The sequence below is a fragment of the Xyrauchen texanus genome, chromosome 3 (genome assembly GCF_025860055.1).
Source record: "Xyrauchen texanus isolate HMW12.3.18 chromosome 3, RBS_HiC_50CHRs, whole genome shotgun sequence".
Classification (NCBI taxonomy): Eukaryota; Metazoa; Chordata; class Actinopteri; order Cypriniformes; family Catostomidae; genus Xyrauchen; species Xyrauchen texanus.
In genome coordinates this window covers 27290081-27316368 of record NC_068278.1, presented here as the reverse complement: position 1 = coordinate 27316368, position 26288 = coordinate 27290081, and the positions used below count along the sequence as shown (strand labels likewise).

Genomic DNA, 26288 nt, shown 5'->3' with positions numbered 1-26288 from the left:
ATTTTGTTGACATTGTTTTATTTATTATCATGAAAAACACCATGAATATGGTGGTAATTTACAACCGTGATCAAACAACTTTCCTTTTCTTACATAGTGTACTTTAAGCATGATTGACTGAAAAGTTGCATTATTAACTTGTCGTGTACAATCATCTCCAAGTCAATAAAACATGCAGTGGATTCTTCCAGAGAAAGAAGAGTTGAGTGAGAAACCCTCTATTAATCCATGAATAATGACAGATGTGCCTCTACAGTTTGTGGCTGTGTGCCTGTGAAGGAATCATTCCTTGTACATTACAATGAGGGTAATTAGAAGCAATTCGACAAAATCTGTGTGTAAATGTATTCATAGTGTGTTGCTGACTATCAGCTATACAACATATTATTAGTGAAAAACACTTTCAGAGCCCACTTTATTCTTTTTCAATGCATACTACATATAAGTGCTATGAGGATATTATTAATTTCACAATGCAGTTTGTAATTCAGCAGTTCAACTTGTACTATATTTAAAAATATTATTGGGTGTCATAAGATTTAGTTTTATCGAAGCAGCTAGTGTCCTTTTAAAAAAGTTACGTTTTGGTGCCAGTTCTACCTGGTGCTATCACCGTGGTACATGAAAAACAAAAAAACCTGGTAATACTGTACCATGGTACTTTAAAGGAGCTTATTTGACCTGATCTAACACATAAAATTTGTTTTGTTGGTTTAACCTAATGTAATTGGGTTGATTCAGTTATGTTAAATTGTTGACTTTTTTGACTTGAATTAAATAAGTTAATTTAGATGTTACCAAATTTTTTTATACTTAAAAAATTGTAACCTGCAATTGTTGACTTAAGGAGTTATTTCTACTTGACCTAACCCTTAAAATTTGTTTTGTTGCTGTAACCTAATGTGTACTGGTTGATTTATTGATGTTAAAATATATTTTTGACTGAAACCAGTTAATTTAGTTACCACAAAAAGCTAATTTTTAGGTAAACTTTTTTTTCAGTCTACCGTAGGTTAACATTTTTTTCTGTGTATATTTTGTTAATGGTTGTTGTGTTTTTCAGCAATACCAATAGTACTTTATTTTTCATTTTGATTTTGTTTCCGTTTTATTTTCAATTTTTCCTTTTGATTTAGTTTAGTTTTCATTAGTTTCCACTCTATGGCTCTTAGTTGTTATGTTTTTCATTTTTCTAGTTTCAGTTTAGTTTTACAGTATATGCTTTATTTTAGGATTCATTTAAATACTATATTAAATATCCTTTAAATATGTTTAACACAGTTATAATTATCAGGGTCATCTATTAATATTGCTATCGAGTGACATTTTCTGTTTAATCAAGGCAAGTTGCACTGTAAAATATGTTTTGTAAAGGTAACCTTAAATATGTGCTTATATGGTTCCATGTAATTTAACTGGTTTGTTGAGTTACAAAAAACTTGAGGTAACAGTTGCATGTTACCACATTTTCAGTGTAAACTTTAATGAACTGTGTCTCTAAAACTAAATTAAATTTAAATTTAAATTTTATTATAGTATGTTTTGGAGTCCTGAAAAAGAATTTGTTAGTAATATTTGTATTTTTAATTAATTTGGCTAAATAATTTTAAATTCTGTTTTTGTTAACAGTAAAAACAATGATATCTATACAATGTATAGACACATCTATATACATCGATGCAGTATTCCAATGTATCTATGATGAATTACGCATTGAAAATCTTTTCTGAAACTTCCCATACCAGTGATATTTTTGAAATATATTTGTTTATACAGTACATCATGTGTGGCCATTTTGACTAGTCAAAACATCTTTGCAACAGATTTTCAAAACTTCACCTTAGTGTTTTCGTTTAGTGTTTGGGGCAGTTACAGGTCCTGGGATATCTGATTTATTTGACCTGAGAGGTAAGAGAGGACAGGGAGGGGCGAGTTGTCATTTAGGTCTCTCTCATCTGTTTAGATTTTTGATGACAGGAATGCAGGGCAGGTTTTATCGCAGTTCACGCTGTTGTTATTGCGCCATGGGCTAATCCATCCGAGACAGCCAGTGAAGAGTCGCCCAGTCTAGTTATGCCATGAAATAAAAATGCCTGAATGCAGTGAAGTTAAGCTCTTCCCGTCAGCTCAGCCATGAGATCAAATATAATTAAATCCCCTCCATTTCTGTTCTTATGCTTGATGTCTACATCTGTATTGACTTGATTGCTCAGGAAATCTGAACACCCAGAACACTCATGAAAGGCTCAGTTACATTTATAAATTAGCAGATTGGATAGAAAGTATTTGTTATTAGCGCTGGTTGTGACTTGGTTTGGTTAGACTTCTTAAAAAGCCTATAAAGGATATTTTCATTTTTAGTGTGCCTAGGGTGTTTCACACAATCATTTATTTGGCTACATTTTACTAGTTGCTTTACTGCAGAAAACTCCAGTTATAATCATTCATATTTATCTACCCCTTTATTTTGTAATGAAGCATTTTGAGATCGTTAGATCCGTTAAATGTTTTGGGAACGCCTGTCATAAAGAAATTAATCTTTCATCACATAATGTAGGTTACCTGCAGTACTTGTTTCACTGTTGTGTTAATAAAGTTTCTATGGTATTAAATGACCAAGTGGCTTTCATAGCTGCGCTATAATACTGAGTGACTGACAGCATGAATAGAAAGGAAACTGCCGTAAGTTTTGTCACTCAGTATATTCATTAAAGACCGTTGGAGCTGTTCAATCACATCACCATTTGGATGAAGGATTCAAAATGCTATTTAGTAATACATGTTCAGTCAGAGTAGATGGTAAGAGACAGGGATGCTTTTGGAGTCAATGGGTATTCAGAGCATAGCCAGTGCATTTGTGAATGTGTCTGGGGCTAACCTTAGATCTAATATTGGAATATGACTTTGAAATAAATGTTAAAATTATATATCTTTTAGGAGTAGTTTTTATTAAGTAATTCTTTCAATATTACTGCAGTTAAAATAAAAAGGTCCTAACCTTAGACTCATCCTCAGACATACCTGAAGATCATGTGTACTTCAGCATTATATGTTGTTTAAAATGCCGTAGTTACAAGAATTTTTACTCTTTCAGCTTTCTGTACTCCGATTTATTTAAGAATACATGTATGCAAGGTGTTTTTAAGTTTTTTTTTTAGAAGTAATCAGGCTGTTACAATGAATGCTTATGAAAAAATAAAAAGTTGCTGGATTTGTCCAACTGTGGCATTGTGCCTTAATAAAAGAGTTTGCAAGACCTGCAAATAGACAGGCTCACAATGTCCTCAAGCACAACTATATTCTGCAATATTCATACAATATGAGTTTATGCCAGTAGTCAAAAGTATCGCTTTCGAGACTTCATCTGAAGAATAGAGTAGAAATGCAGCTCATTATGATTTGATTAGTGTCTAAAATTACTAAGCATGAAAACTTAGTGAAAACTTTACTTTTTTTTACTACTTTTAAGATTTACGCATTTCATGTAATTTTAGAATCTTTAACTAAATTAAATGAAAGGTGCACTTGTCTTTGGGTCATCTTGTACTTGCACTGACACCCAGCGACTTGGATGCAGCATCATTTAAAATCAATAGTTTTCAGTTTCAGATGTCATTGTAGAAATGTTGTATTCACAGTCAGCCATGATTACTTTAATCAATGAGTGAAAGTGTCAAATAACAGGACGGTTACTGAGATTAAGCGAGTATTTGGCTGGTGTTTGATTCTAACATAGCAGCCCCCATGTGTGGACCCTCTCCGTGTATAATAAAACTGATTTCATAAGGATACTGATATGACTTGAGTCTTCATTTTAATGTGAGTGGTCATGATTTCCAAATTTCAATTCACGTCTTTAGGAGTTCAACTTTTTAATGAGGAAAAAAATTACTGAGTGTGCCTTTTAATAAAACTTAAGAAAAATATTTTTTAGTTAATTCAATTCAATTCAATTTGAAAGAAATGTGTTATGAAATTGAAATGCACTAAATATGTTTTGACCCACGGTAATGGTCAAAGTTGTTTGTGGGTGTTTTTTGGCAGCCTAAGTCAAAGTTAGCAATAGTAGAACTATATACAAATTCAATGATTGCCTTTATTTTCCAATTAGACCTGATCTAACCCTTAAGACCCTTACAAAACCCTCTCTTTTGTTGATGCTACCTAACATTGTCAGGTTGATTCGGTCATATTATATAATATTTTTGACTGAAAACTAGTTTATTGGCATGTTATCCTATGAAGTAAATTTTACAGTGTAAACTATGGAACATTAAGGGGAAACCTCCACTCCATCGATAAGCTTAATAAGTGAGTAAAAGCACATTATCTTCTCTCTGACTGTTGTCTTGATCTCATTCCACACATGCAATTCCATGGATAGTTCTTGCCTTATATGGGTGCAGCATGTCCATTTCCCCCTCACTAGTTACATTACTAGCCTGTGTGTGTTTCAAAAGAGGCAGGTGATCATTTTATAAACCTGAGTGTAAGTTTGTTTGCAGTAGTCCAAAATTGATTGATCCTGGGAATTTTCAAAGTTGCTGCCCCCACTTATATGGGTGTCCATAGCAGCACACGGTTAGTGGATTTTCTTGTTTGAAACTTGACACGGATCATATTACAAATGACACATTACATATTATAAATTACATTTCAAGACAGACTTGGATTGAATGAAATTAATGCCATGTTGCAATTTGAGATGGAAATACAAACAGATGATTTCAAGTTACAGCGCTTATTAAAAGCTTATCTTGCTGAAAGTGTTTTCCCACTCTGACTTTATTATTGCAGCTCTCTGATAAGTAAATAAGTTTTACTTCAGAGTTTTCCTTATTTTCCTTTTTGTGGTGCTTTTAGTTTATTATATGTCACAGCAATACTTTTTAGCTGCACACAGTGTATGTTGTCATATTCAGTAGACGCGTGTGTTGAAATCTCATACATTTACATATTAACTAAGCATCTTGGTTAAAGTAATTAGCAGCCTTATTTTGCCCTATGGTTGAATTGAGCAAGATGGATGATAGAATGCAAGCGATGCACATGTCGTTATTTTAGTAAGGATAATTTTAAGCAGTACACTATATTAGAGGAGAGGTCAATGATCAGTGATACCAAGTTCATATATAGAGCTAAGATGAGTGTAATTTACACTGCAATCTGAGCTTCGACTGAGAAAAGATTTAAAAATTTAATTAGGACACACTGTTTCACATATGCTATGTACGACCGTGTGGATTCCATTTATAGAGACATTCCAGGTGCTTCTGAAAATGGATGTTATTTTGGTTGAGGGTCACAGAATGTGAAGTAAATTTCTACATTACTAGATATTGAAACTAGTCTGACCTGACATTTCATACAAGAGCTAAAGAAAACTAAACTCAGACTCCTTATACAACCTTACAGTTTGATGAACATTGTGCACTGAAAAAAGGGAAAGCAGCTCTGTTGAAAATACTAAACAAGTATATTTGAAATCAACTTATTACATTTAAGTTTTAGATGAGGACATAATTATATTGCATGAAGTCCAAGTGAGTGCAGTCATCAAAAAGTGATCTGTTCACATTGCTATGAAATGTTTAAATGGATTCAGACATCTAACAGATGGTATTCATTTACATTTATTTACATTTACATTTATGCTTTTATCCAAAGTGACTTACAGTGCACTTATTACAGGGACAATCCCCCTGGAGCAACCTGGATATAAGTGCCTTGCTCAAGGACACAATGGTGGTGGCTGTGGGGATTGAACTAGGGACCTTCTGATTAACAGTTATGTGCTTTAGCCCACAACGCCACCACCACAATTCAACTTGATTTTTATTGCTTTATTGATTTTTATTGCAATTCACTGATTTGAAATGAGCTAATGCATCATTCTTTAATTTGGTCTCAACTTAATTTTATTGTTGAATGTTTTTGGAAGTTACCATTGTGGAGCTAATGGTTAGGTCAAGGTTTGGTTACCTTAATACTGGACAAATCAGTGTATTGCTTTTCTCATGAAGCAAATAGTGAGGGATCATCAGTTATTATACTGATGATCCCTCACTAAACTCAGCAGCACCATACTTATTACACTATACAAAAACATATCTATAATATATTAGTGTGTTTGTTGCTAACTAGCAACAAGCTGCCAGGTTCAATAGAGTTATTTGAACAGATCAAATTTAAGGTAGGTTGACTTAATGAATTTATGCTTTGGCTACACAAAGTATTTGTGTAGAGCCTACATTTTAATAAAGTTCAAAATTTTCATTGTGTGGAACCAATATCCACAATTTAATTCATTTTTTTTTCTCAGTGTAACGTTATAAAACTTGGTAGCACTATATTTTACAGTACTGTTCTACATTTCCGTACTATATAATTACAACAATTATAGAATTTACTAGGTACTAAGCCTAACCCTAACCCTAACCATAACCTTAACCCATATTAACTACATCTAGTTACCTAATAATACTCAGTACTTTCTTTAGTAAGTACACTTTTAGTATACTAAAAGCACACGTACTGTAAAATAAAGTGCCACCCAAAAAGTTTGATATACAAATTTAATGTTCATACTTGAATATATTTTACTTGAAATTTGTATATTGAAATAAAATATATATACGTATGTCCCAGTGAAAGACACTGAGATTTTGTGCAAATATTCTTCACACTATTTGTGAGGGATGTAAAATTAATAGTTCTTTTTTCTTCCACTTTTGTTTTCCCTTCATTCTTTGTAACTGACAAACAAGGGTTGTGGTTCCAGATATTGTTATGTATAATGAAAAATTTAAATATTCCTGCAGCCATGTTTCATATGCAAAAGTATGATTGAGAAAGGTGGTAAGGCTCAATAGTGCTATCTTTCTTGAGGTTCCTTGAGCTAAGGCTATGAAACATTTTCAGAGAAACTTGGGGAAATACACAGGTCCCATTGCTTGTCGGAGCAACTCAAGATGTCAGGGTATTGAAACATTCGAAAGCAACATGCCGACATCTCGCATGATCATGTTGGAGTATGTGGATATTTGGATATAAATCAACTTTTTCTTTCAATAATGACTTCCATATCTGTGCAAATGAGTACTTACTGTATATCAGTTTTCAGTGTTAAGAAGACCAACAATAGAAAATGCCCAGGAAGGTTAAAAGATCAGCACAGCACTTTTAAAGTGGTTGAGAGGCACATATTTTTTTATATCTAGAGGCATTGTTATTTTGTGTATTTAGTAAAAAGTAAAAAAAAAAAATTATAAAAGAAAGATTGCACTTAATGGACTATCAGTTAAACAGTTGTTATTATAAAACAGCAATAAACCCTTTAAGCATTGATTTATTGTTGAATATTCTTTTCATTCCTGCTATACTGTCTGAGACCACTAGTGAACAGGCTTTCATTTAGCATTTTATAAAAAAAACATATCATCTTAATCATTTGAGTGAAGAGTTGAATTAAAAAAAATTTCAAAAACGGAATTTCAGAATTTAGTGTAAATTTCTTTTGTATCTTGTATGTTCCATTTTTGCTTTAACCTCAGCATGTACTTAAATGTAATCTTAAATATTTCTTTGTCATTTTACATCATTATGTTTCTATGTTTAAAATTGTTAAACAAAAACTGCCTAAAATCCCTAAAAAAGTCCAGGATCAAATTTTAGTTTGATTCCCATGGTTTCAATGTGGACAGCACAGTATGTCTGGTCCAAATTGTAAGAGTGAGGTAAATGTCAGCACAATGTGCTGTCTGCTGAAATATTTGTGTCAGATCAATGTGATGGGGTTTGGGACTATCTCCTGTACTGCCTTTCTAGCTGTACTAGAAAATTAAATGGTGGTTGAATCATTATCACAATCAACTTCTGTTGGACATTTTTCTGTCATTATGTATCAAGACTCACCCAACACTACCACCCTCCCATTTTTTTATATCTCCCTGGGAAAGAGCAAAGAGATGTTGGTTGATCTTGTATACTTAAGAGATAATTTTCCAATGTCAACACTGATCATGAAAAAATTTATGTTAACCGGAAAGTATTAATTGAACTCCTGTAGAGCTTTGCCAAAATAAATTAACTTTGGATTGACAAAATTCTTGGTTTCCATAATTGAAAGCTCCAACAGTTTCAAACAAATCTTTTGTGACTCCAATATTCATGTACTTGCACAGAGATGATTGCAGTAAATCTGTGTAACTTCTGTGCCACTTGTGTAACCAAGCATAATGGCAAAAATAATGTTTGTTGTCAAACAGGTTTCCTTATTTCTTCCTCTGTCTACCTTTGATTTGAACACTTTTCCTGGAAATGAACCTAAAAATGCCTTCTTACATATAATAATTGTACACAATAAAAAAGAACAGTGATTGCAAAGTAACAGGGATTAAGTAAGATATTTCCAAATTAAATCTCACTCCCAGAATTAAATTCCACAGTGTTTAGTCACAGGATCAGATTACAGTTTGATGAGAGTAAAAATCTTAAAAATCAATACACGAAAGGTTCTCCCCCGCTGTGAGTGAATTCGTGCCAGGACTGTGGTCCCCTGTAGGCCTAGCCTGAGACCAGAGGTCATTGGCCTTCCCAGTGTCACCTAGACCTTGCCATCATCAATCATAACCTGTCAAATACAGATTGTTTGTCGCAAGGCCCTCGGTGTACTGAGATGGCCGTATCTTTTTTCACATCAAAATGGCTGCCTCTACTTCACAGCTCAACACAAACAGGCCTGTGTTTGAGCTCAGCTCATGGAAGAATGTAGATGATATTCACTGCTCCCCCAGAGAGCTTTATATAGAGAGAAGTATTTATGACCAGCTGTTTAAGACATGTAAATGAAACTTGTACTGTTTACTTTGGAGGGCAAATTATACCTCTGTCAGAATGAAGAAATGTTTTCAAAAACAGATTAGTTTTATTGTCATGAACAAAAACGAAAACTAAATGAAAAGATTTTTGTTAACTGAAGTAAAAACTGACAAAATTGGGTAAAACTGAAACTAAACTAAAATTGCATTTTCATTACTCCAAAACTAACTAAAATAAAAAAGGTCACAAATTAATTTTAGTTTTAGTTTTTTATACACATTATATTATAAAATATTCAACTTTTAAAAGCGCCTTCATTTAAAGTCATATTCCAGGTTCAATGCAAATTAAGCTCAATCGGCAGCATGTAAAAATCTGGGTTACAGAGAGGAACTTACAATGGAAGTGAATTTTTGGAGGGTTTAAAGGCAGAAATGTGAAGCTTATAATTTATTATATAATTTACATAAATTCTTCTGTTTAAACTTTTTTATTATTTGAGTTGTAAAGTTGTTTAAAACTTCATTCTTACAGTTGTTTTTGTTGACATTACATCAGTATGGGAACAAAGTTGTCAAATTGGCTATAACATTACACAGAAAAGGTTAGTAAGCGATTTTATGACACTGAAATCATGTTTACACATATTGTTTACTTATTGTGGCTATACTTTGAATCAGTGAGTATTTTAATGTTTACTGATTCACTTCCATTGTAAGTGCCTTCTTTTTTTTAAAGAAAAGCCATATCAACCTGCATCTCTTTCCTGGTTGCCCACTAAAGCTAAGCAGGGTTGAGCCTGGCCAGTACGGGGAAAACCAAGGTTGCTGCTGGAAGAGGTATTAGGGAGGCCAGCAGGGGGTGCTCACCCTATGGTCTGTGTGGGTCCTAATGCCCCAGTATAGTGATGGGGACACTATACTGTAAAAAAGGCACCATCCTTCGGATGAGATGTTAAACCAAGGTCCTGACTCTCTGTGGTCATTAAAAATCCCAGGACACTTCTCGTAAAGAGTAGGGGTGTAACCCCGGTGTCCTGGCCAAATACCCCCCATTGGCCCCTATCTACCATGGCATCGTATTAATCGCCATCCCTGAATTGGCTACATAACTATACTCTCTCCTCTCCACCAATAGCTGGTGTGTGGTGGGCGTTCTGGTGCACTATGGCTGCCGTCGCATCATCCAGGTGGATGCTGCACACTGGTGGTGGTTGAGGAGATTCCCCCTATACTATGTAAAGCGCTTTGAGTGCCTAGAAAAGCGCTATATAAATGCAAGGAATTATTATTATTAAAAGGACAAACGGGTCAAGATAAATTTTTTATCAACATTATGCCACAAATGCTGTTGATTGAGCTTAACTTGTATTGAACCCGGAATATTTCTTAAACATGAAAATGCCACTAAATAGCAATAATATTAGGGAGAACTGAAAACATTTATCTGCACTAAACATATTTTAATTGTATCAATCAAATTTGGTCAGCCCTGAAAAACTAATAGTGGTAACTTGCATTTGTTACCTTTTTCTTTGTTACCTATTTCTACTTGTTCTAACTCTTTAATTAAGTGTTGTTGGTGTAACCTGAAGTATTTAGGTTGATTCAGTAATGTTAATTTCTATTTATTTATTTTGAATAAAACCAGTTAATTTAGATCTTACCACATGAAGAACATTTTTAAGTTGTTGTTTTTCTTCAGTATACACTGTAGAAATATTTTATCTGGAAACCTGTGATTCATGTGGTAACATCAAAATTAAGTTGTTTTCTTCCATTCGGAAAAGTTATTTAATCTGACTATGTAATTTTTATGAGTTAGATCAAGTAGCAATACATCATTGAGGAAACAATTGCAGGTTACAACTTGATGTTTCATGTAGAATAAATCTAAATGTACTGAAAACTGAAACTAAAGCCAAATAATACTGTGACGAGGAGGAGGGCGGGGCCGGGCCGTGACTATGCACACCCGGCCCCCAGTCGGGCTAATCAGAGTGCATTCAGCCCTCTCCTCGGCTGATTAGCCCGATTGGGGGCCAGGCGTGCATAGTCATGGCCCGGCCCCGCCCTCCTCCTCGTCACAAATACTGAAAAGACTAAAAGTAACATTCATAGAGTATAAACTAAACTGAATTGAAAGCACAAATTGAAAATAAAATAAGAAATTAAAATGTAACTAAATTCAAAACTTCAGAAACCCTTCAGTAGACTGTTGTTTTATGGTAGTTCGATGAAAACCTTCTGCTTGATGCTGGCTCTAGTATGCTTGTCTCATTAAATGTAGAGTATTTGATTTAAACAACTAATGTAAATCACTTAATTGTATCCTTTCTTTTAAGTTTCTGTGATGGGTTCTGAAGAATACATACGTCCATCATGGAAATGACTTGGAAGTGATGGGCTCATTTACGACCACTAATCTTAAAGCAATGGGAACAATGCAAGTGTTATTGCCTGTTGTAAACTGATAAATTCCCACTTTGATTCATGATTCCCACAGGGAGGCAACAATAAATTGATCACATCTAGGGCAGCATCAGCACTTTCTTTTGAATAAATCAATATTTGACGCTCTCATAATTACCTGAGGAGAATGAAAGGCAAGTTGTGTGATTTCGAAGAACGAGTCTTGGAGTCACATTTCCTTCTGTCTTTCAGTTCATGCCAAATTTCACTCTTGCTTCCATATAGAAAAGGAAATCAGGCTAATAGCACATACCTGAATCCATTTGTACATAACAAATATGCTGAAGATCAAAACAAAAATCAAGAAAGAAAGTATCATGTTTTAGTACTTCTTATTTACAAAAGTGAGTACACCAGGCTGTATTCAGCCTGTATGTTTTTAGTTGTTTACTCTGTCAGAAAAGCTTCAACAACAAAAACACACACACAATCTTTGTATATGCATTTATTGGATCTTCCTATAATAAATCAGCATCATCTGAGAGCATTCTTAATGGTCAAGGAGGAATATAATTATAAAAAGCAATAGCTCTTTGACTAAACTTGATTTCATCATGGACATTTGTTCCTTGTCCTCATCATTAGCTCAAGCTCCACTTAAGTATCTTGCACTAAAATGCATAAAAATAAAACCAGTTTCATCAATGCTACTGTACATTAACACCACAAAATGTGTTCATGTAGTCCCAACTTGATTACTTAAGATGGATTTCCATCTTACAAATTTAAATGGATACAATGCAATGAAATCGTATTGTGACATTGTGTTGATTAGTTTATTTTAATTAAGTAACTTAAACAAGTAGCAAAAAGTTATTTGATTGGCTGGCCTATTTAATTATTTCATTTAACTTTTTTTTAATTATACACTGGTTTCAATGCAAGGAGAAGGTATTGTTTACTTTTTTTTTTCCAAGTATGCTGAAAAAACACTTAGGAACACCTGTTTTGTAAGTTGCTTTGGATAAAACATCTGCTCCTAAATTAATAAATGTTATGTAAATGTAAACCTAGCTAGTTTCCCTGATAGTTACATCATGGAGGACTTACTCAAGCTTGTTGGTCTTCTAATAAGGGCAATTTGCCTGTTTTATACAGATGGATAAAGTTTTTTTTTTCTAGCATTGTGTTTACAAATTAGCCCATTCATTTCATGCTTGGGAAGAGCAAGCAATCGCAGGCACATTCCCCTTCTATTATCTGCCTGAAGTGAATGATGAAAACACAGACTGCTGATGAAGGCAGCCACATAGATGATTGGCCCCAACACCGGCTTATTCCCTTCAGCACATTTTCAATTAAACCTTTTTAGCCAGTGAGCAATTAACAGAAGGCAGCTATGTAAGTTCGGCAAATCCTGTTTTTCTGCAGTCCACAATCACTCATTGTCATAATGATGCATGACCAGATCAAATTGTTTGGTATGACAAAAGCTCGCTCTGGCCTTTATTCGCTGCATCTCTTTCAGGAAACTGGAGGAGATGAATACATCACCTCAGATATCGAGTGCTCGTAAATCTTGTTTTAAAGATGCTTATCCAGGTTCACATTTGGTCCAAAGGTGGCTTTTGTAGAGTCTAGTTTTTAATTTATTGCTTCAGCCTTGTTTAGTTTGGCTTTTTGTGCATGGGATTACATTATTATTTGTGCATTATTGGGATTTAACTTTGTGCATTATAGCAATGATCAACCCGCAGAGGGTACTGAAGCAGGTTCCAGGGGGTACTTGAAAAGGTTTTGATTTTGCATTGTTAAACCTTTTAACAATTTTAAGAGAATTCACATCATAATTTTTTTTTTTCAGTTCCATTGTAAGGAAGGAGTGTGAAATAATGTGTGTAAAGGGCCTATTTCATGAGGCACGAACAGTGAACATTTGTGTGTAAATTATTGGATTTATGAATGATTTACACATTATTTGCAAGTGAAAGTAGCAGAATATATGTGATACACCGTAAAAAAACAACAACAAAAAAACATTATGTGGTAACACCTAAATTATTATTCTTTTTTATTAAAGTGATAAAATATATTTTATATGACTGAATCGTCCAGATTATATTAGGTTACTCCAATGAACAGATCAACCAAGTCAGATCAAGTAGAAATAACTTAGTGAGACTGTACTTTGTAAGTGTTTTTAATTCACTATTATGCCTAATGTTATCCAGTATAATATGGTTTAATAGGAGCCAGTGTTGGGTAAATTACTTAAAAATATTAATCCACTACAAATTACTAATTACTTCTCTAAAATTGTAATAAGATTACTTGACTAATTACTTAAGTGGAAAAGTAATCATATTACTATTTACTTTACATTTAAGTTACTTTCTTAAACAATTTTTTTTTTCACTCATCAAATTTTAAATAATGTTTATATTTCTTCCAATGTCACTGTTGCACATAAATCATACATTCAGCACCTCACTTCTACTTCTCAATAGCTTGTTATAGGGCCATAATTCATGTATTCTACATACAGTAAATAATATACTAGAAATAAGCTTTTTAATTAAGTTAATTAAAAAGTAATCGCAAATTGTAAATTTGTAATTTTGTCAGTAATTGTAATCTGATTGCAAGAATATAAAATGTATTTAAAAAAAATAAAAAATTGTAATTGGATTACACCCAATACTGATAGGAGCACTTTTTTGCTGTTGTTAAGTGTTGCGAAGGCATACTTGAGCCTTACTGATGGGGCTGTGGTTCATAAGACACAAAGGGTTGGGATTTGCATTTACTTTTGCATATAGAAAAACACATGTTCAGTTAAGGAGTCTGGTGGCTTTTGTCAAGACCACTTTACAGTTTACCACTTTTTTTTTTCCCCCAGACCAAGACCCCTTATACTTCCTTTTTCTTCAGTGACTTGTGTGGTAAGTTTGAGGAGAAGTTAGAAACATCAATCGATTGTTTTAGATGGTGGTGTTACTTTAGATCTAATGCCAGCATTGTCTCAGAGTAGAGAGCAGATAAATCTTTAGTTTTAATAGTGTCTCTTAGTTCACATGCCAGGGAGGTAAAATGAAAGCGTAATTACATGTCTTAATTGATGTGTTTTTACCGTGATAGACCATAGCTCTGCTCTCCTTTCTCTTTTCAGTCCGTGGATCTGTTTGCTGTTGTTTGCTCTATATTTCTTCGCACATTGATTGCTATTATGGCAAATCCAATGGACACAATAGAACTCTATCAGCAAAATACAGGTTAATTATCTTGAGGTCAGCCAGTCTCAAATGCACACAAAGGGCTTATCCTCTTCACACATTACAACCGAACATTAAATCGTGATCACAAATTACCACCAAGGTTTTTCTTCTTTTTTTTTCAGCAAATGAACTGGAAAAGGTGAGACATACACTGGGGTTAGACATACACTGAAAAAAAAGCTAACCTAAAAATACATAATTCAGTATGTGAGAATAAGATATGTACTTTTTGTAATAAGACTGATGCACTCTTGCTCCAAAGGAGAAACCACAAATCTTTTCAGTTCTGGCGAAACAGACAGCAGAGACCTTTGATTGAAGGCAAAAAGTGATATTTTTGCTAAGTGGACTGGGAAGCTGTCGGACATTTTACTTATGCCTGACTGATTGGCCTTATAAGCGGCACAGAGGTCCGTCAATGAGCTTGAGTTAATGGCATTGATTGTGGATATTGTGCTTTTCCCCCGCTCCTGCAGGGACTCCAGTGAATCGGATTCCTATCATGGCCAAGCAGGTGTTGGATCTCTACACTCTCTACAAGCTTGTCACCGAAAAAGGCGGCTTAGTGGAAGTCATCAATAAGAAAATATGGCGTGAGATTACCAAAGGCCTGAACCTCCCTACCTCTATCACCAGTGCGGCTTTCACCCTCCGAACACAGTGAGTGAGATAACTTTAGAGGGGAAAACCTATTGATAACAGCCAGTTGATTCTTGACTATCTCGTCCAATTCAATTATCTGCTTTTAAAATTGGGAGAGTAAAGGGGAGAGTATATTTGACAGGGTTTGAGTGGATAAAAGAGATATATTTGTAGATAAAATTGAGACTGTGATTCATCAACTAAAAAATAATGCTGTTTTTAAGCATTTTGCTCTATTGAATCAGCATGTAAATTGAATAAAGACATTATTTTAATGTAGTATACATTGCAATAAAGGGCAACAATTTACAGTAAGGTTCCATTTGTTAACATTAGTTAATGCATTATGAATCATGAACTAACAATGAACAATATATTGTTATAGCATTTATTAATCTTTGTTAATGCTAGTAAATAACAATACAATTGTACGTTGTTAGAACATGTTAGTTCATAGCGCATTAACTAATGTTAAAATGTTTTATATGTTAACAACTTTTGATATTAAAGATGTATTACTATGATGAAATTAAAATATTAACGATTAATGTTTACATTTAAAAGAATTGTTCACCCAAAAATTACATTTTACTCACCCTTGTCTCAAACCCATAAGAGGATTCCTTTGTGTTGCATGTAAAAAAAATAGTAGCATGCGGTTTTGTGTAAATAATACATATTCTGTCATTTTTGGCTGAACTGCTCATTTAGGATTTCTTTGTGCTTGTTATAATGAACTCAGAACCCTTTACTTGAAAATATCAGATCACATTACTCCAAAAATCCAAACCTAAACAATGAACATGACATTGTACATTTTCATTGTTGTATTTGTTTCAGAAATGTTGTGCTGGTTCTGGTTTTGCTTTCTGTCAGCACTGTCGTTTAACACAATTTCATTACAATCTAAGAAGTCCAATTTTGTTAACTACCATAAGAAAAAATGATGGCATTTTGACTTGTGCAATCACATTTACTAGAAACATTCACAGTTTGCAGAGTAGACTGTAGTTTTCCGTTTCGTGTTGGATATTTAAAATCGTGCCACTGTAAAAAAAACAGTATAGCATAATATCTAGCACTGAAAAATCTCTCAATTCATTATAACATCATATCGCCACAAAACAGGACAATATTCTTTTCTTTTCTACAGGTATATGAAGTACCTTTATCCTTATGAATGTGAAAAGCGGGGACTGAGCTCACCCGGCGAGCTCCAGGCAGCTATCGACAGCAACCGTCGTGAAGGGCGGAGACAGAGTTATGGCTCCACCCTCTTCAACTACTCCCCCGTGGGCACCCCCACACTGCATGGTTCCCCCAAACTCCATATGCCCCACATCAGCATGACCACTCCCAATGGTGGGCACATGGCTCAGACCCCCCTCATCAAGAAAGGTTTGTTTTTGTTTCACTTTGTGAACATGCCTCTACAACTCCAATGTGACAAAATTGTGTGTCTAAAGCACGAAGGATAAAATTACATTATTATGTGTGTATTGTAAGATTTCAAGAGAAATGTTTTTTTTTTTTTTTATTTGAGTATTGTTTTTTGTTTTTTAACCCATACAAATTAACATAAACATTATTTCACTACCATGCACAATAATTCCTTGCAATCTCAATGTATTGAAAGGATAAATAGATAACTAAATAATAAAAAGTAAAACAATTTAATACACAGCTCTCTGGAAGACTTGATTCTGATTGGAAATCACAGCATGTCAAATATTTTCATATAATGACCGCTAAGGCAAACATACAAATGCAACTTTCATGTCTCTCGTACCACTTTGTGGTCAATTTTAAATAAATGAAATAATTATATAAATATATCATATTTTATAGAATTATTATAGAATTATATAATACAATCATTTCAACTCAAATCAGTATATAATGTGCATTTATTTATTTTATTTTATTCATTAGACAAGTAGTTGTCTCAACCACCCTGTGATAGTTATGTGACAATGTCTGGTTCACTGTATATTATCCCTAACGAAGAATATATATATATATATATATAAAAAAAGGAATGCAACATATTACTTTGCTTGTTGAATAGTGAAAAGAAAAGGAAAACTAAAAAATACATTTAAATATATTTATTCTGTCCTCACTTGTCCTCAGACACATAGGCTTGTGGATAAAAGTTCCTTTTATTCAACACCACAATGTATATGTTGAAACAGAGTGAAACTGCAGCAAAACAATAAAAATATTAGAGAACTACTTGTAATCTCAGGCAACAAAGTACTAATATGAGTTTTTTTTATAGGGTTTAAATATTACATTACAGATAGCTATATAGACAATAAATAAAACAATTATCAGAAAAACTTACAGATAATGCCTTCTACAAGAGATCACAAGTTTAGATGTTTCAGAGGTTTAGCTGGGTGTCATAATAATTTAAGCAATGCACTTAACTGAAAAACGACATGACTATATCCACTACTAAGCATTAAAACATTAAATATATGATCCAGAGCATTTCCCGACTGGCTTCTGTAAGATGCCATCACTATTGCAGAAATATAGGATCTATACATTCATACAGTCTCTGGAGACAAGATAGGGACTGTGTCAGAGATGGGTTGTAAGTTCACTTTAGATATGCCTTCCTTCACCATCTTAACCTCAATCCCAAACTTCTTTATCAGGAATTTGTCATGTTATTCCAGACAATCTAAATTACCAACTAGACCCACCAAAGGAGAAATCATCTCTATTTCACAATAACACTGGCACGTTGATTCCTCACTGTGGCCAGAGTGGTCATCAGAGCGGACAGGAAACAGCTTGCAGGACTTCCTCTTGCCCACTCTGCCAGTTTCCGCATCCCACCAGCAGGAGCATTGAAATACAAAGAGGCCTGGTCTGTTTCATGATTCAGTAATGTGCCCATATGGAAAAAGACAAGTCACGCAACTCGTGAAGGATCAAAGACCCTTACAAATTTGACAGTATTTATAGTGTTTACAATGCAGCTTTAAATAGATCTGAGTGCTTATTGCATGACTTGTGTTTCATACTCATGCTTCCCTATGAGGATGTTATTACAACATTTCCAATATTAATATGTAGCATACAATCCAAACTGATGATGTTACATGCAAAGAAGAAACACTGCAAAACGTGGATACGTGCAGTTCATAAGACATATTAAATAATACAAGTTTTTTTTTAAATTTTTACATTTGAATAAAATTAGTTATTTTTAGATGTTGCCTCATGAAGCAAATTTATTACAGTGTAGTTGTGCAAGGTTACATTTTACAATAAGATTGTATTCATTAACATTAGTAAACTACATTAGTTAACATTACTAACTAGCATTTATTAATCTTTTTTATTAAAAAAAAAATACAACTGTTCATTGTTAGCTCATGTTAGTTTAAAGTGCATTAACTAATGTTAACATTACTATATACAACTTTTGATTTTAAAAATGTATTACTATATGTAGAAAATAAAACGAACCATGATTAGTAAATATTTTTAATTGGTAGTTCATGTTAACTAATGTTAACAAATGGAACCTTGTAAAGCATTACCGTTAAATATACATTTTTAATAATAACAAAAAAAAATTACAAATAAAGTTTATTGTCAGTTCATGATACATTATGCATTCAATAATGTTATTGAACCAAACCTTTTTGCAAAATGTTAACTGTGCAATGCTGTCACTTCAGAGCTTGTTTTTCACTTTCAAAACCATTCCAGAGTATAAAGACTAAGGTATCGGTTTAAACTATCGTAAAGTATGAGGTATAGTTAGTATCACAGTCAAATATTGAGCCAAAATGCTTTAGAGTCACATCACTACTACACTGTAAACAATGTTAATCCCCAAAAATGTGCTTCATCTTGTGGTAAATCGAAATTAACTCAAAAATATTATTTTAAATCACTGAATCAACCTGAATAAATTAGGTTAGTGTTAGATCAGGTACAAAGAGCTCTTTAAGGTAACAATTGTAGGTTACCACTTTTTTCAGTCTACGCAGTCATTACACACAGACCTCATGATGCTTTCTTGCTCCACAGAAGACAGCATGCTGTCCAACTGCCTGACTAACAGGATGGGCATCCCTGTGTCTTTGGCTGGCCACCACAGTGCAGCTCAGGCTGTTGCGGCCCAGGCTGCAGCTGCAGCAGCTGTGCAGGCGGCTGCATTGGAGCAGCTGCGGGAGAAGCTGGAGTCTGGAGAGCCACCGGAGAAGAAAGTGATGCTTATGGCAGAGGAGCAGCAGAGGATAATGCAGCATGCATTGCAGCAGAATCTCTTTGCCATGGCAACCCAACTACCCATGAACATCAAACTGAACAACAGAGGTGAGTGAAGAAAATAGAGTGCTAAGACTGCTCTCATGGTCAGTTTATGTTCTCATAAAAGACTCTTTATTGTCATCTAGTGTTACAAAAACTTGAAATTAAAAGCTCTTAACAGAGGCACAAACTTTATTTCTCTCTTCTTGAAAGACACTTTATTGGAGACGAATGATAAACAGCAAGCGTTTGTAGACTTGGGTGTAAAATGTAGTGCAATTTGTGGTATTGTCCAGTCAGCTTAAAAGATTCTTAGAAGTCATAACATTGCAATTTAAATAAACAACCTTTATAATTAAGCATGTGTAGTATTGTAATATAATAACACTGTATCTGCCATGATATCAACCACCAAGATGACATGTTTCTCATGGAAAGGCATGTACTGTAATTGTGGAGCAGACTGGCTTAAGACTACCTAATTGTAATGATTAGCAAGTAGCTAATAATAATGGCAGCTACTTGGTAAAGATGGGGTAAAAATCGATATTTACTTTGCAATACTGTATTTATATTCTAATGCCAATAATCTATATTTTTAGCTATATTTTTACATTCATATTTTTGTGAAAAGTTAATGCACAGTCATTTATTCTATTTGACCAAAATACAACTTCCAAACAAGCTAAGAATATAATCAAACAAAGCACCGAAATCCAATGAAGACAAGTTAGAAACAAATTAGTACGAGATATAACCATTTTTAATAACTTTACACTAAACTTCACAATACAAATATATATAATATTTTTGTATCATGAACCAGATGTCAATATAAAATTATTTTAGGTACCCACTGATTCCCACACCTATTATTTGGTAATCTCTTACATCCTGACAGGGAAGAAACGGTGGTAAAGTGGAGTGTTTATGTAGAGTGACCCATACAGTCTTGTGGACTGAGTCAGTAGTGACACGAGAAATCTTTATTGATAAAATAATGCAGATGAGGGTAGATAATACTGAAGGTTATTTACTATGTGCTGAGTAAGGATCACAAACAGCCAGCGGCAGCAGGGAAAGTCTCAGGCTTAACGGACAAACAAAAGGTGCTCCAACGTCATCCATCCAATCTTACCTAAACAAACCATGTTCTGAATGAATAATAATATTTATGAATAAATAATACATTATCATTCTAAATGCACTTTAATAAGGGTTACACTCAGAGAACGATTCAACAGACATTTTCATTAAAAAAAAAAATAAGCATATCTGCTTAATTAGGTGTAAATGTGTTGTGAAAGTTTACAATTCCTTTTAAGCTAATTTTCTAATGGTAATGATTGCAGTTTACCTTCATAATTTAATGGCAGAGTGTGTGCTGTGATTGCAGGCTAGCCATGAGTAATGTGCTTGTTGTCTTCTGCATGACTGTTATTCTTAAGCCACTCATTTAACAGGTGTTACTCTTTAGAGATGATTGGACAATGAAGCACAATTCTATAATGCTGGTCAGGACTTTATATTATAATACAGAAAAACACTCAATATTAGTGGCTGACTTCTTGTAAATGTACATCTAAAATGACTGTAATCACCTTAGTGTATTTATGTTTAATAATCTGTGTGTAACATTAAGTTTCATTGTTCTTATTATAAGAAATGTTCAAAGAAATGTACAGATTTCCCCTATCTAGAGAACGCAAGTTTAAGTCACATTTTTTACAGTAGTCTACTACCCCCCAATATTTAATAAGCCCCTCCTTATCCTGTCACTCATGAGTTATCACCGATAGTTGGTGGCACACTTCTCTTGCTTCTTGTGTTCCTTTTATAAATGCTCATATTGAGTTTTTCTCTCTCTCGCTCTCTGGCTCCTCTCTTGACAGATGATAGACAAGAGACCGCATTGAACCTGTCTACCAACGGCATTAGCAGCATCAACATGTCAATAGAAATAAATGGGGTTGTCTACACAGGTAAATAGAGCGCCGTTTGCTGATGTAATTGCAGGCAGGAAATTCAATAAGTTATAGCAGCACCCCCTCGCTTAGTCCTCCACACAATTTGATGTCTTTGCTATAAAATCCATCGTAATGAAGTGGCAAGTCCAATAGAGTTAAAAAAGTTAAATATCTTAAAATTGGGCCTGGGCGCTGGGAGGTCGATGGAGCTTATCGGCTGTTGTGCCCGAGAGAAAGGCCCTGCACCTTACCTAGATACAGTGCTTGTGCTTGATGTGCGGGAGACAGTAATTACTAGAAGATGGCTCATAAGCTTGCTGGGAATGTTTCAATGGAGGAGATCAAGTTGAAGTGGCATCCATTTTTCACTGAATGATTGTTTCCTGTAAAGATGAATAGCTCCAGAACAGTTTTTTTTTTTCTTTTTCTTTCTTTAGCTACTAATACATTTTTTTGGGAGAAAGCATATCCTTTTATACTTTTGCGAACAGAGCAGTATTTATCTGAAATAAAAACAGTGAGAATCTCATCTAGCATTAAAGTGATAGTTCACCCAAAAAGTTTGATCACTCATCATTTACTCACCCTCATGCCATCCCAGATGTGCAGAACACAAACGAAGATTTTTTGAAAAATAATTGAGCTCTGTAGGTCCTCACAATGCAAGTGGATGGTGACCAGATCTGCCACCAAAATGGAGCAATTGCTTTGGCAAGGGGGTGTTGTCATATATTTTTGTTAGGATCATTTCACCACCATAAATATGGTTCAGATAAAACTTATTAGAAAATACAGTATGTATAACAACATGCATATATACTACTATTGCATTAAAATGTCAAACAATTTAGTTTTTCAAGCTGATTATATGCCATAAATCTAACTTTAAAACTAACTTTAATATTTGTATGCTAACTCCAGGGGTCTTGTTTGCCCGTAAGCCAGCCATTGGTTTCATACCAGGCAGCCAGCGAGTCCATCACCAACACAGCACTCAGGGAAAGAGCAGCAGCCCAGGGCTCAGCATCCACATGCCGCCATCCTCCTCCTCTTCAACCGCCTCCTCACACGGACCGGCCACCTCCCCTTGAGCCCATCGCACCTCACTCGACTCTCCCCAATTGTCAGATAAGGCAGGGTCTCTAGGTCATCCTGTTGGACCAGTTTTCTTTTTGTCTCCTTCAATGTACACTTTTTACTGTTTTTATAACCCTCCCCCTGCAATCAGGACAGGAGAGTCTATTACTTAAAAAAAGGCAAAGACAAAATGTGTAAGCTAAGCACCAACAGCTCATAGCCGCACATTTGAAGTGTGTTACATTTACATATGCATCAAGTTGCAGCTTGTTATTCAGTGAGGAGCGACTGAAACATACTGTGTGGCAATGCCATGAACACAAGGAACAGTGTGAGGAACCTAAGAGGACAGGATGTTCCTCAAACTGAGTGCTGATTTTCTTGAAATCAGGTTTTTTTTTTAACTTTCAGGCACAGATCTTGTTCATTTTTCCTGTATCTTACCCTGATGCATTCTTGAATCAAACAGCAAGAGCTACTGTCAGCTATTACCAAAGAGAATACGAGCAACATATTAGTGGTTTATGACTTTATTTGATAACTTATAATGATTACAAAGCACAGTTTTCTAGCAACATTACACATATCTGATGCCATTGCAAAAGATCAGAAATATGCAATGGAGAGTCATCATAATGAAGTATCATGCTAACACTCTGATTTTAATATTTTGATTTTAAGCAAAGCACATGCCATTTTACTTGGGGCATCAAATGGTTAATGCAGCTTATTTACTGTATCACTGCTTGAATTTCTGTTCAACGTAAAGACAAATGTAGAAGGTATATTTATCTGCTGTGATGGCATCATGTACAGAATCTATAAAAAAAAAAAACAAAGTCAGGCAGCCAACAGCCATTTTCAGCTTAATACTGAAGAAAGCTGGGAGACTAGATGCGATTATGTCTCCTACACGCTCAAGACATGGCCATGGCTAAATGTATTCCATTGATTACTGATTACTTATTTGGGGAACACTTGTCAACAATGTTTCACGCTTTTTCACCATCTCAGCTTGTGTTTAATTGGAAAGAGTGTTAATTAAATGGTTTAGTAGATGGACAAACGGGTCAAGCTGGTTAATACAGGTTTTAGGAAGTCATGGAAGATTATATAATATTGTGACATGGAAGTGCGGGCTCTGAGCTGAAATATGATCATGAAAAAAATGGTTCAGCACTTCAACCAGAAAAAAAGAGGCTCTTGAGAAGATTTCAGTACATGTGCCGTAAATGGGTTAACCAACAGTTCATGAGGTGTTATCTCTGTTGTGAATAGAATCCAATTTTCATCAAGTTCTAAACAATGCACTTGCATGTGAGAGTTCATCTCTCATTCTTTATTCCATTCTTCTTCTTCTTTTTTTTTTTTTTTTTATATTGTTTATTTCTTTTTCTTCTCTTTTCTGTTGGTGAGGAAGATGGGATTATGTTATTGTGTCATTTGTTTTTGTTCTGTAGACAATTTCAGATTGTATTTATTATTTTATTCTCAGCATCCTATCATGTTGAATCTTGGGCTGTTTCAATGCTTTTAGTGACACCACTTTTATGAAAAAAAAAAATGAAAAAAAAAAACAATAGTCATTTTACAGCCCAGTACCTCACAAATCCTGTAAACCTGTAAATGGATAAAAAGATATACCTCATTTATTTTTATTTTTTTCATTTCTATAATTTTTTATTGTGAAGCCACTTGAAAATGATGTTTTTTTTTTTGTTTTGTTTTTCTTTCTCAATAGATCACTGGATTTTTTTTTTTTTTTTTTTTTTTTTTTTCTATGTTGTTTTACCAAAGAAGGGAATATATAATGAACACACATCTACCTCATTTGTTATAGACTGTGCCAACTACATGATCACAGCCTCCAGTTTTTAATCGTAGCCTTTCTGGTCCAAATTCGTCTTTGTTTGTGTGACTTGTTCTGCAAAACCAGAGGCTGGACCACACAGGGCTTAACACAGCGTGATTTGCATTGCTTGTTCGTTTTTGTTATTGGCATTTTTTTTATGCACTGGGGAAAGAAAATACCAGAAGGCTCTATTTTATGTGTACAACTGCTCAAATTGATTCAATATTGATGTTATAGAGGTTTCGTAAATGAGATCTTTACTATATCTATCTGAAAACATCTTAATATATCATATAAACTAAGGTAAGCTGTGTCTTTTAACATTTTTAATGAAGTGTTGTAGCTTACATCACATACCTAATGTGGCTTTCAGAAGATATATAACCTAAACCAAAACTAACAAAAAGCGTAATTATCTTTTTATATACACTCTCTTAAATGGGATTGGAATGTGGAAACATGCTCCTGTGATATAACAGGACATTTGTTTAAAAAAAAATACCAAAGATCTGGGTTTGACAATGTTGACAGCTGCATCTTTTAACCTTTATCATTTAATCACAAGCAACAGGAAAGTTTTAAGTTGGTCTCTGCTGTAGCAAAACTTGATATTAAGCTTTTGGATCAAAAAGTTTTCAAAGACAAGGCCAAGTTGTATATTCAATTTGTCACGGCCCACGAAAGGAAATCTAAGAATATAACATCATTTTCCAGACTTTTCAGCACAATTTAAGAAAGAATTAAACAAGTAAACCTGAGCATCATTTTGTTGTTGTAATAGAAATATATAATGTATATTTATGTGGAATTCCAGAGGGCACAATCAATGCACAACTGTCTGATTCCTGTTGTTCAGTGTCATTTACCTCTTGATCAGCATATGAAGTCTATTGCTTCACATTACTGTCTGTTCTCTCTTTGGCTCATTTCACTAGACTCCAGAGATTTCTGGACAAACTCTGGAGAGCTTGTTGACTGTGAAACAAAAACAGGAATCAGAGTGATTCCATAACCAAAGCTTTCACAAGACCGTGCTCACAGGCTTACTGTAGATGATAATGTTTTGAGAATTTGTTCATATAAGACTATCATTTTGAAAAACAATTTAGGAAAAAAGGTAATTCACTCATGTGCTTAAAAAATAACATGTTGTTTACTATGTTTAGCTATGTCAACAATGCTAACCTGGTAGATTTTAGGTCCTATTATTCATTGTGTATGAAGCTTCTTTTCATTTAATTCAATTTGGATAAATCCAGTGCATTATGGGAAAGCTGGATTGTGGTGCTCAGGGGTTAAAAAAAAAAGGAGGGGGAAAAACAGGTGAAAGTTTTTTTGTTTGTTTTTGTTTCTTTGTTTTGCCATTGACTTGTAGCATAATTAGAAATAAAGTACTGCTTTCCACTTTAATGACCAATTGAGTTTTTATTTTGGTTTTGGTGATGAAATTAATTGTAGGACTTACTGTAAATACTAATAGTTTTCTCATATGAAAAATATAGTTGACTCAAGCTTTATTTTTACTATTCTTACTAGTTTTAATTTAAGTTACAGTTACTGTCTAAAACATTAATTAAAACATTTAAGTGGTCCTAATTAAATAGTACTTTAAAGATGTCACATTTTGGAAATATATACATTCTTTCGATTTTGGCTTTGAGTACAACTAACTCAGAATTATCAAGTACAAATTTGTGGCTCTGTGGGATACCCATAAGCCCTTGTGCTTTAATAAATGATGTACTGTATGTTTGATCAAAACATGGAAACTTATTTAGAAATATAATAATTGTTATAAAAAGTGAATATAGTTTTAATTCTTATGACTATTGTTGTTTTGGGTGATTAGTGTTACCTATGGTAAACTTGGAGCGTGTTAAATTTAATTAATTCTTCTTTACTCAATTGTACTTAACAAAAGTGCAGATCTATGTAAATTAGAAGTACTGAGGAGAATCCAGTGTGG

General features: G+C 34.1%; 1 protein-coding gene across 2 annotated transcripts in view; it reads left to right on the top strand.

Annotated features, from left to right (window-relative positions):
- arid3c (AT rich interactive domain 3C (BRIGHT-like)) overlaps positions 1-25708 on the top strand; it is a 101807-nt gene extending 76099 nt beyond the window's left edge. For both annotated transcript variants that reach the window (XM_052098299.1, XM_052098291.1), the window contains 5 exons: positions 14983-15166; positions 16302-16546; positions 19205-19492; positions 21319-21408; positions 22315-25708. In XM_052098299.1, coding sequence (XP_051954259.1) covers positions 14983-15166; positions 16302-16546; positions 19205-19492; positions 21319-21408; positions 22315-22484 — 977 coding nt within the window. In that variant the 3' untranslated portion in view covers positions 22485-25708. The remainder of the gene's footprint in view (positions 1-14982; positions 15167-16301; positions 16547-19204; positions 19493-21318; positions 21409-22314) is intronic.
- Positions 25709-26288: the final 580 nt, after the last annotated feature.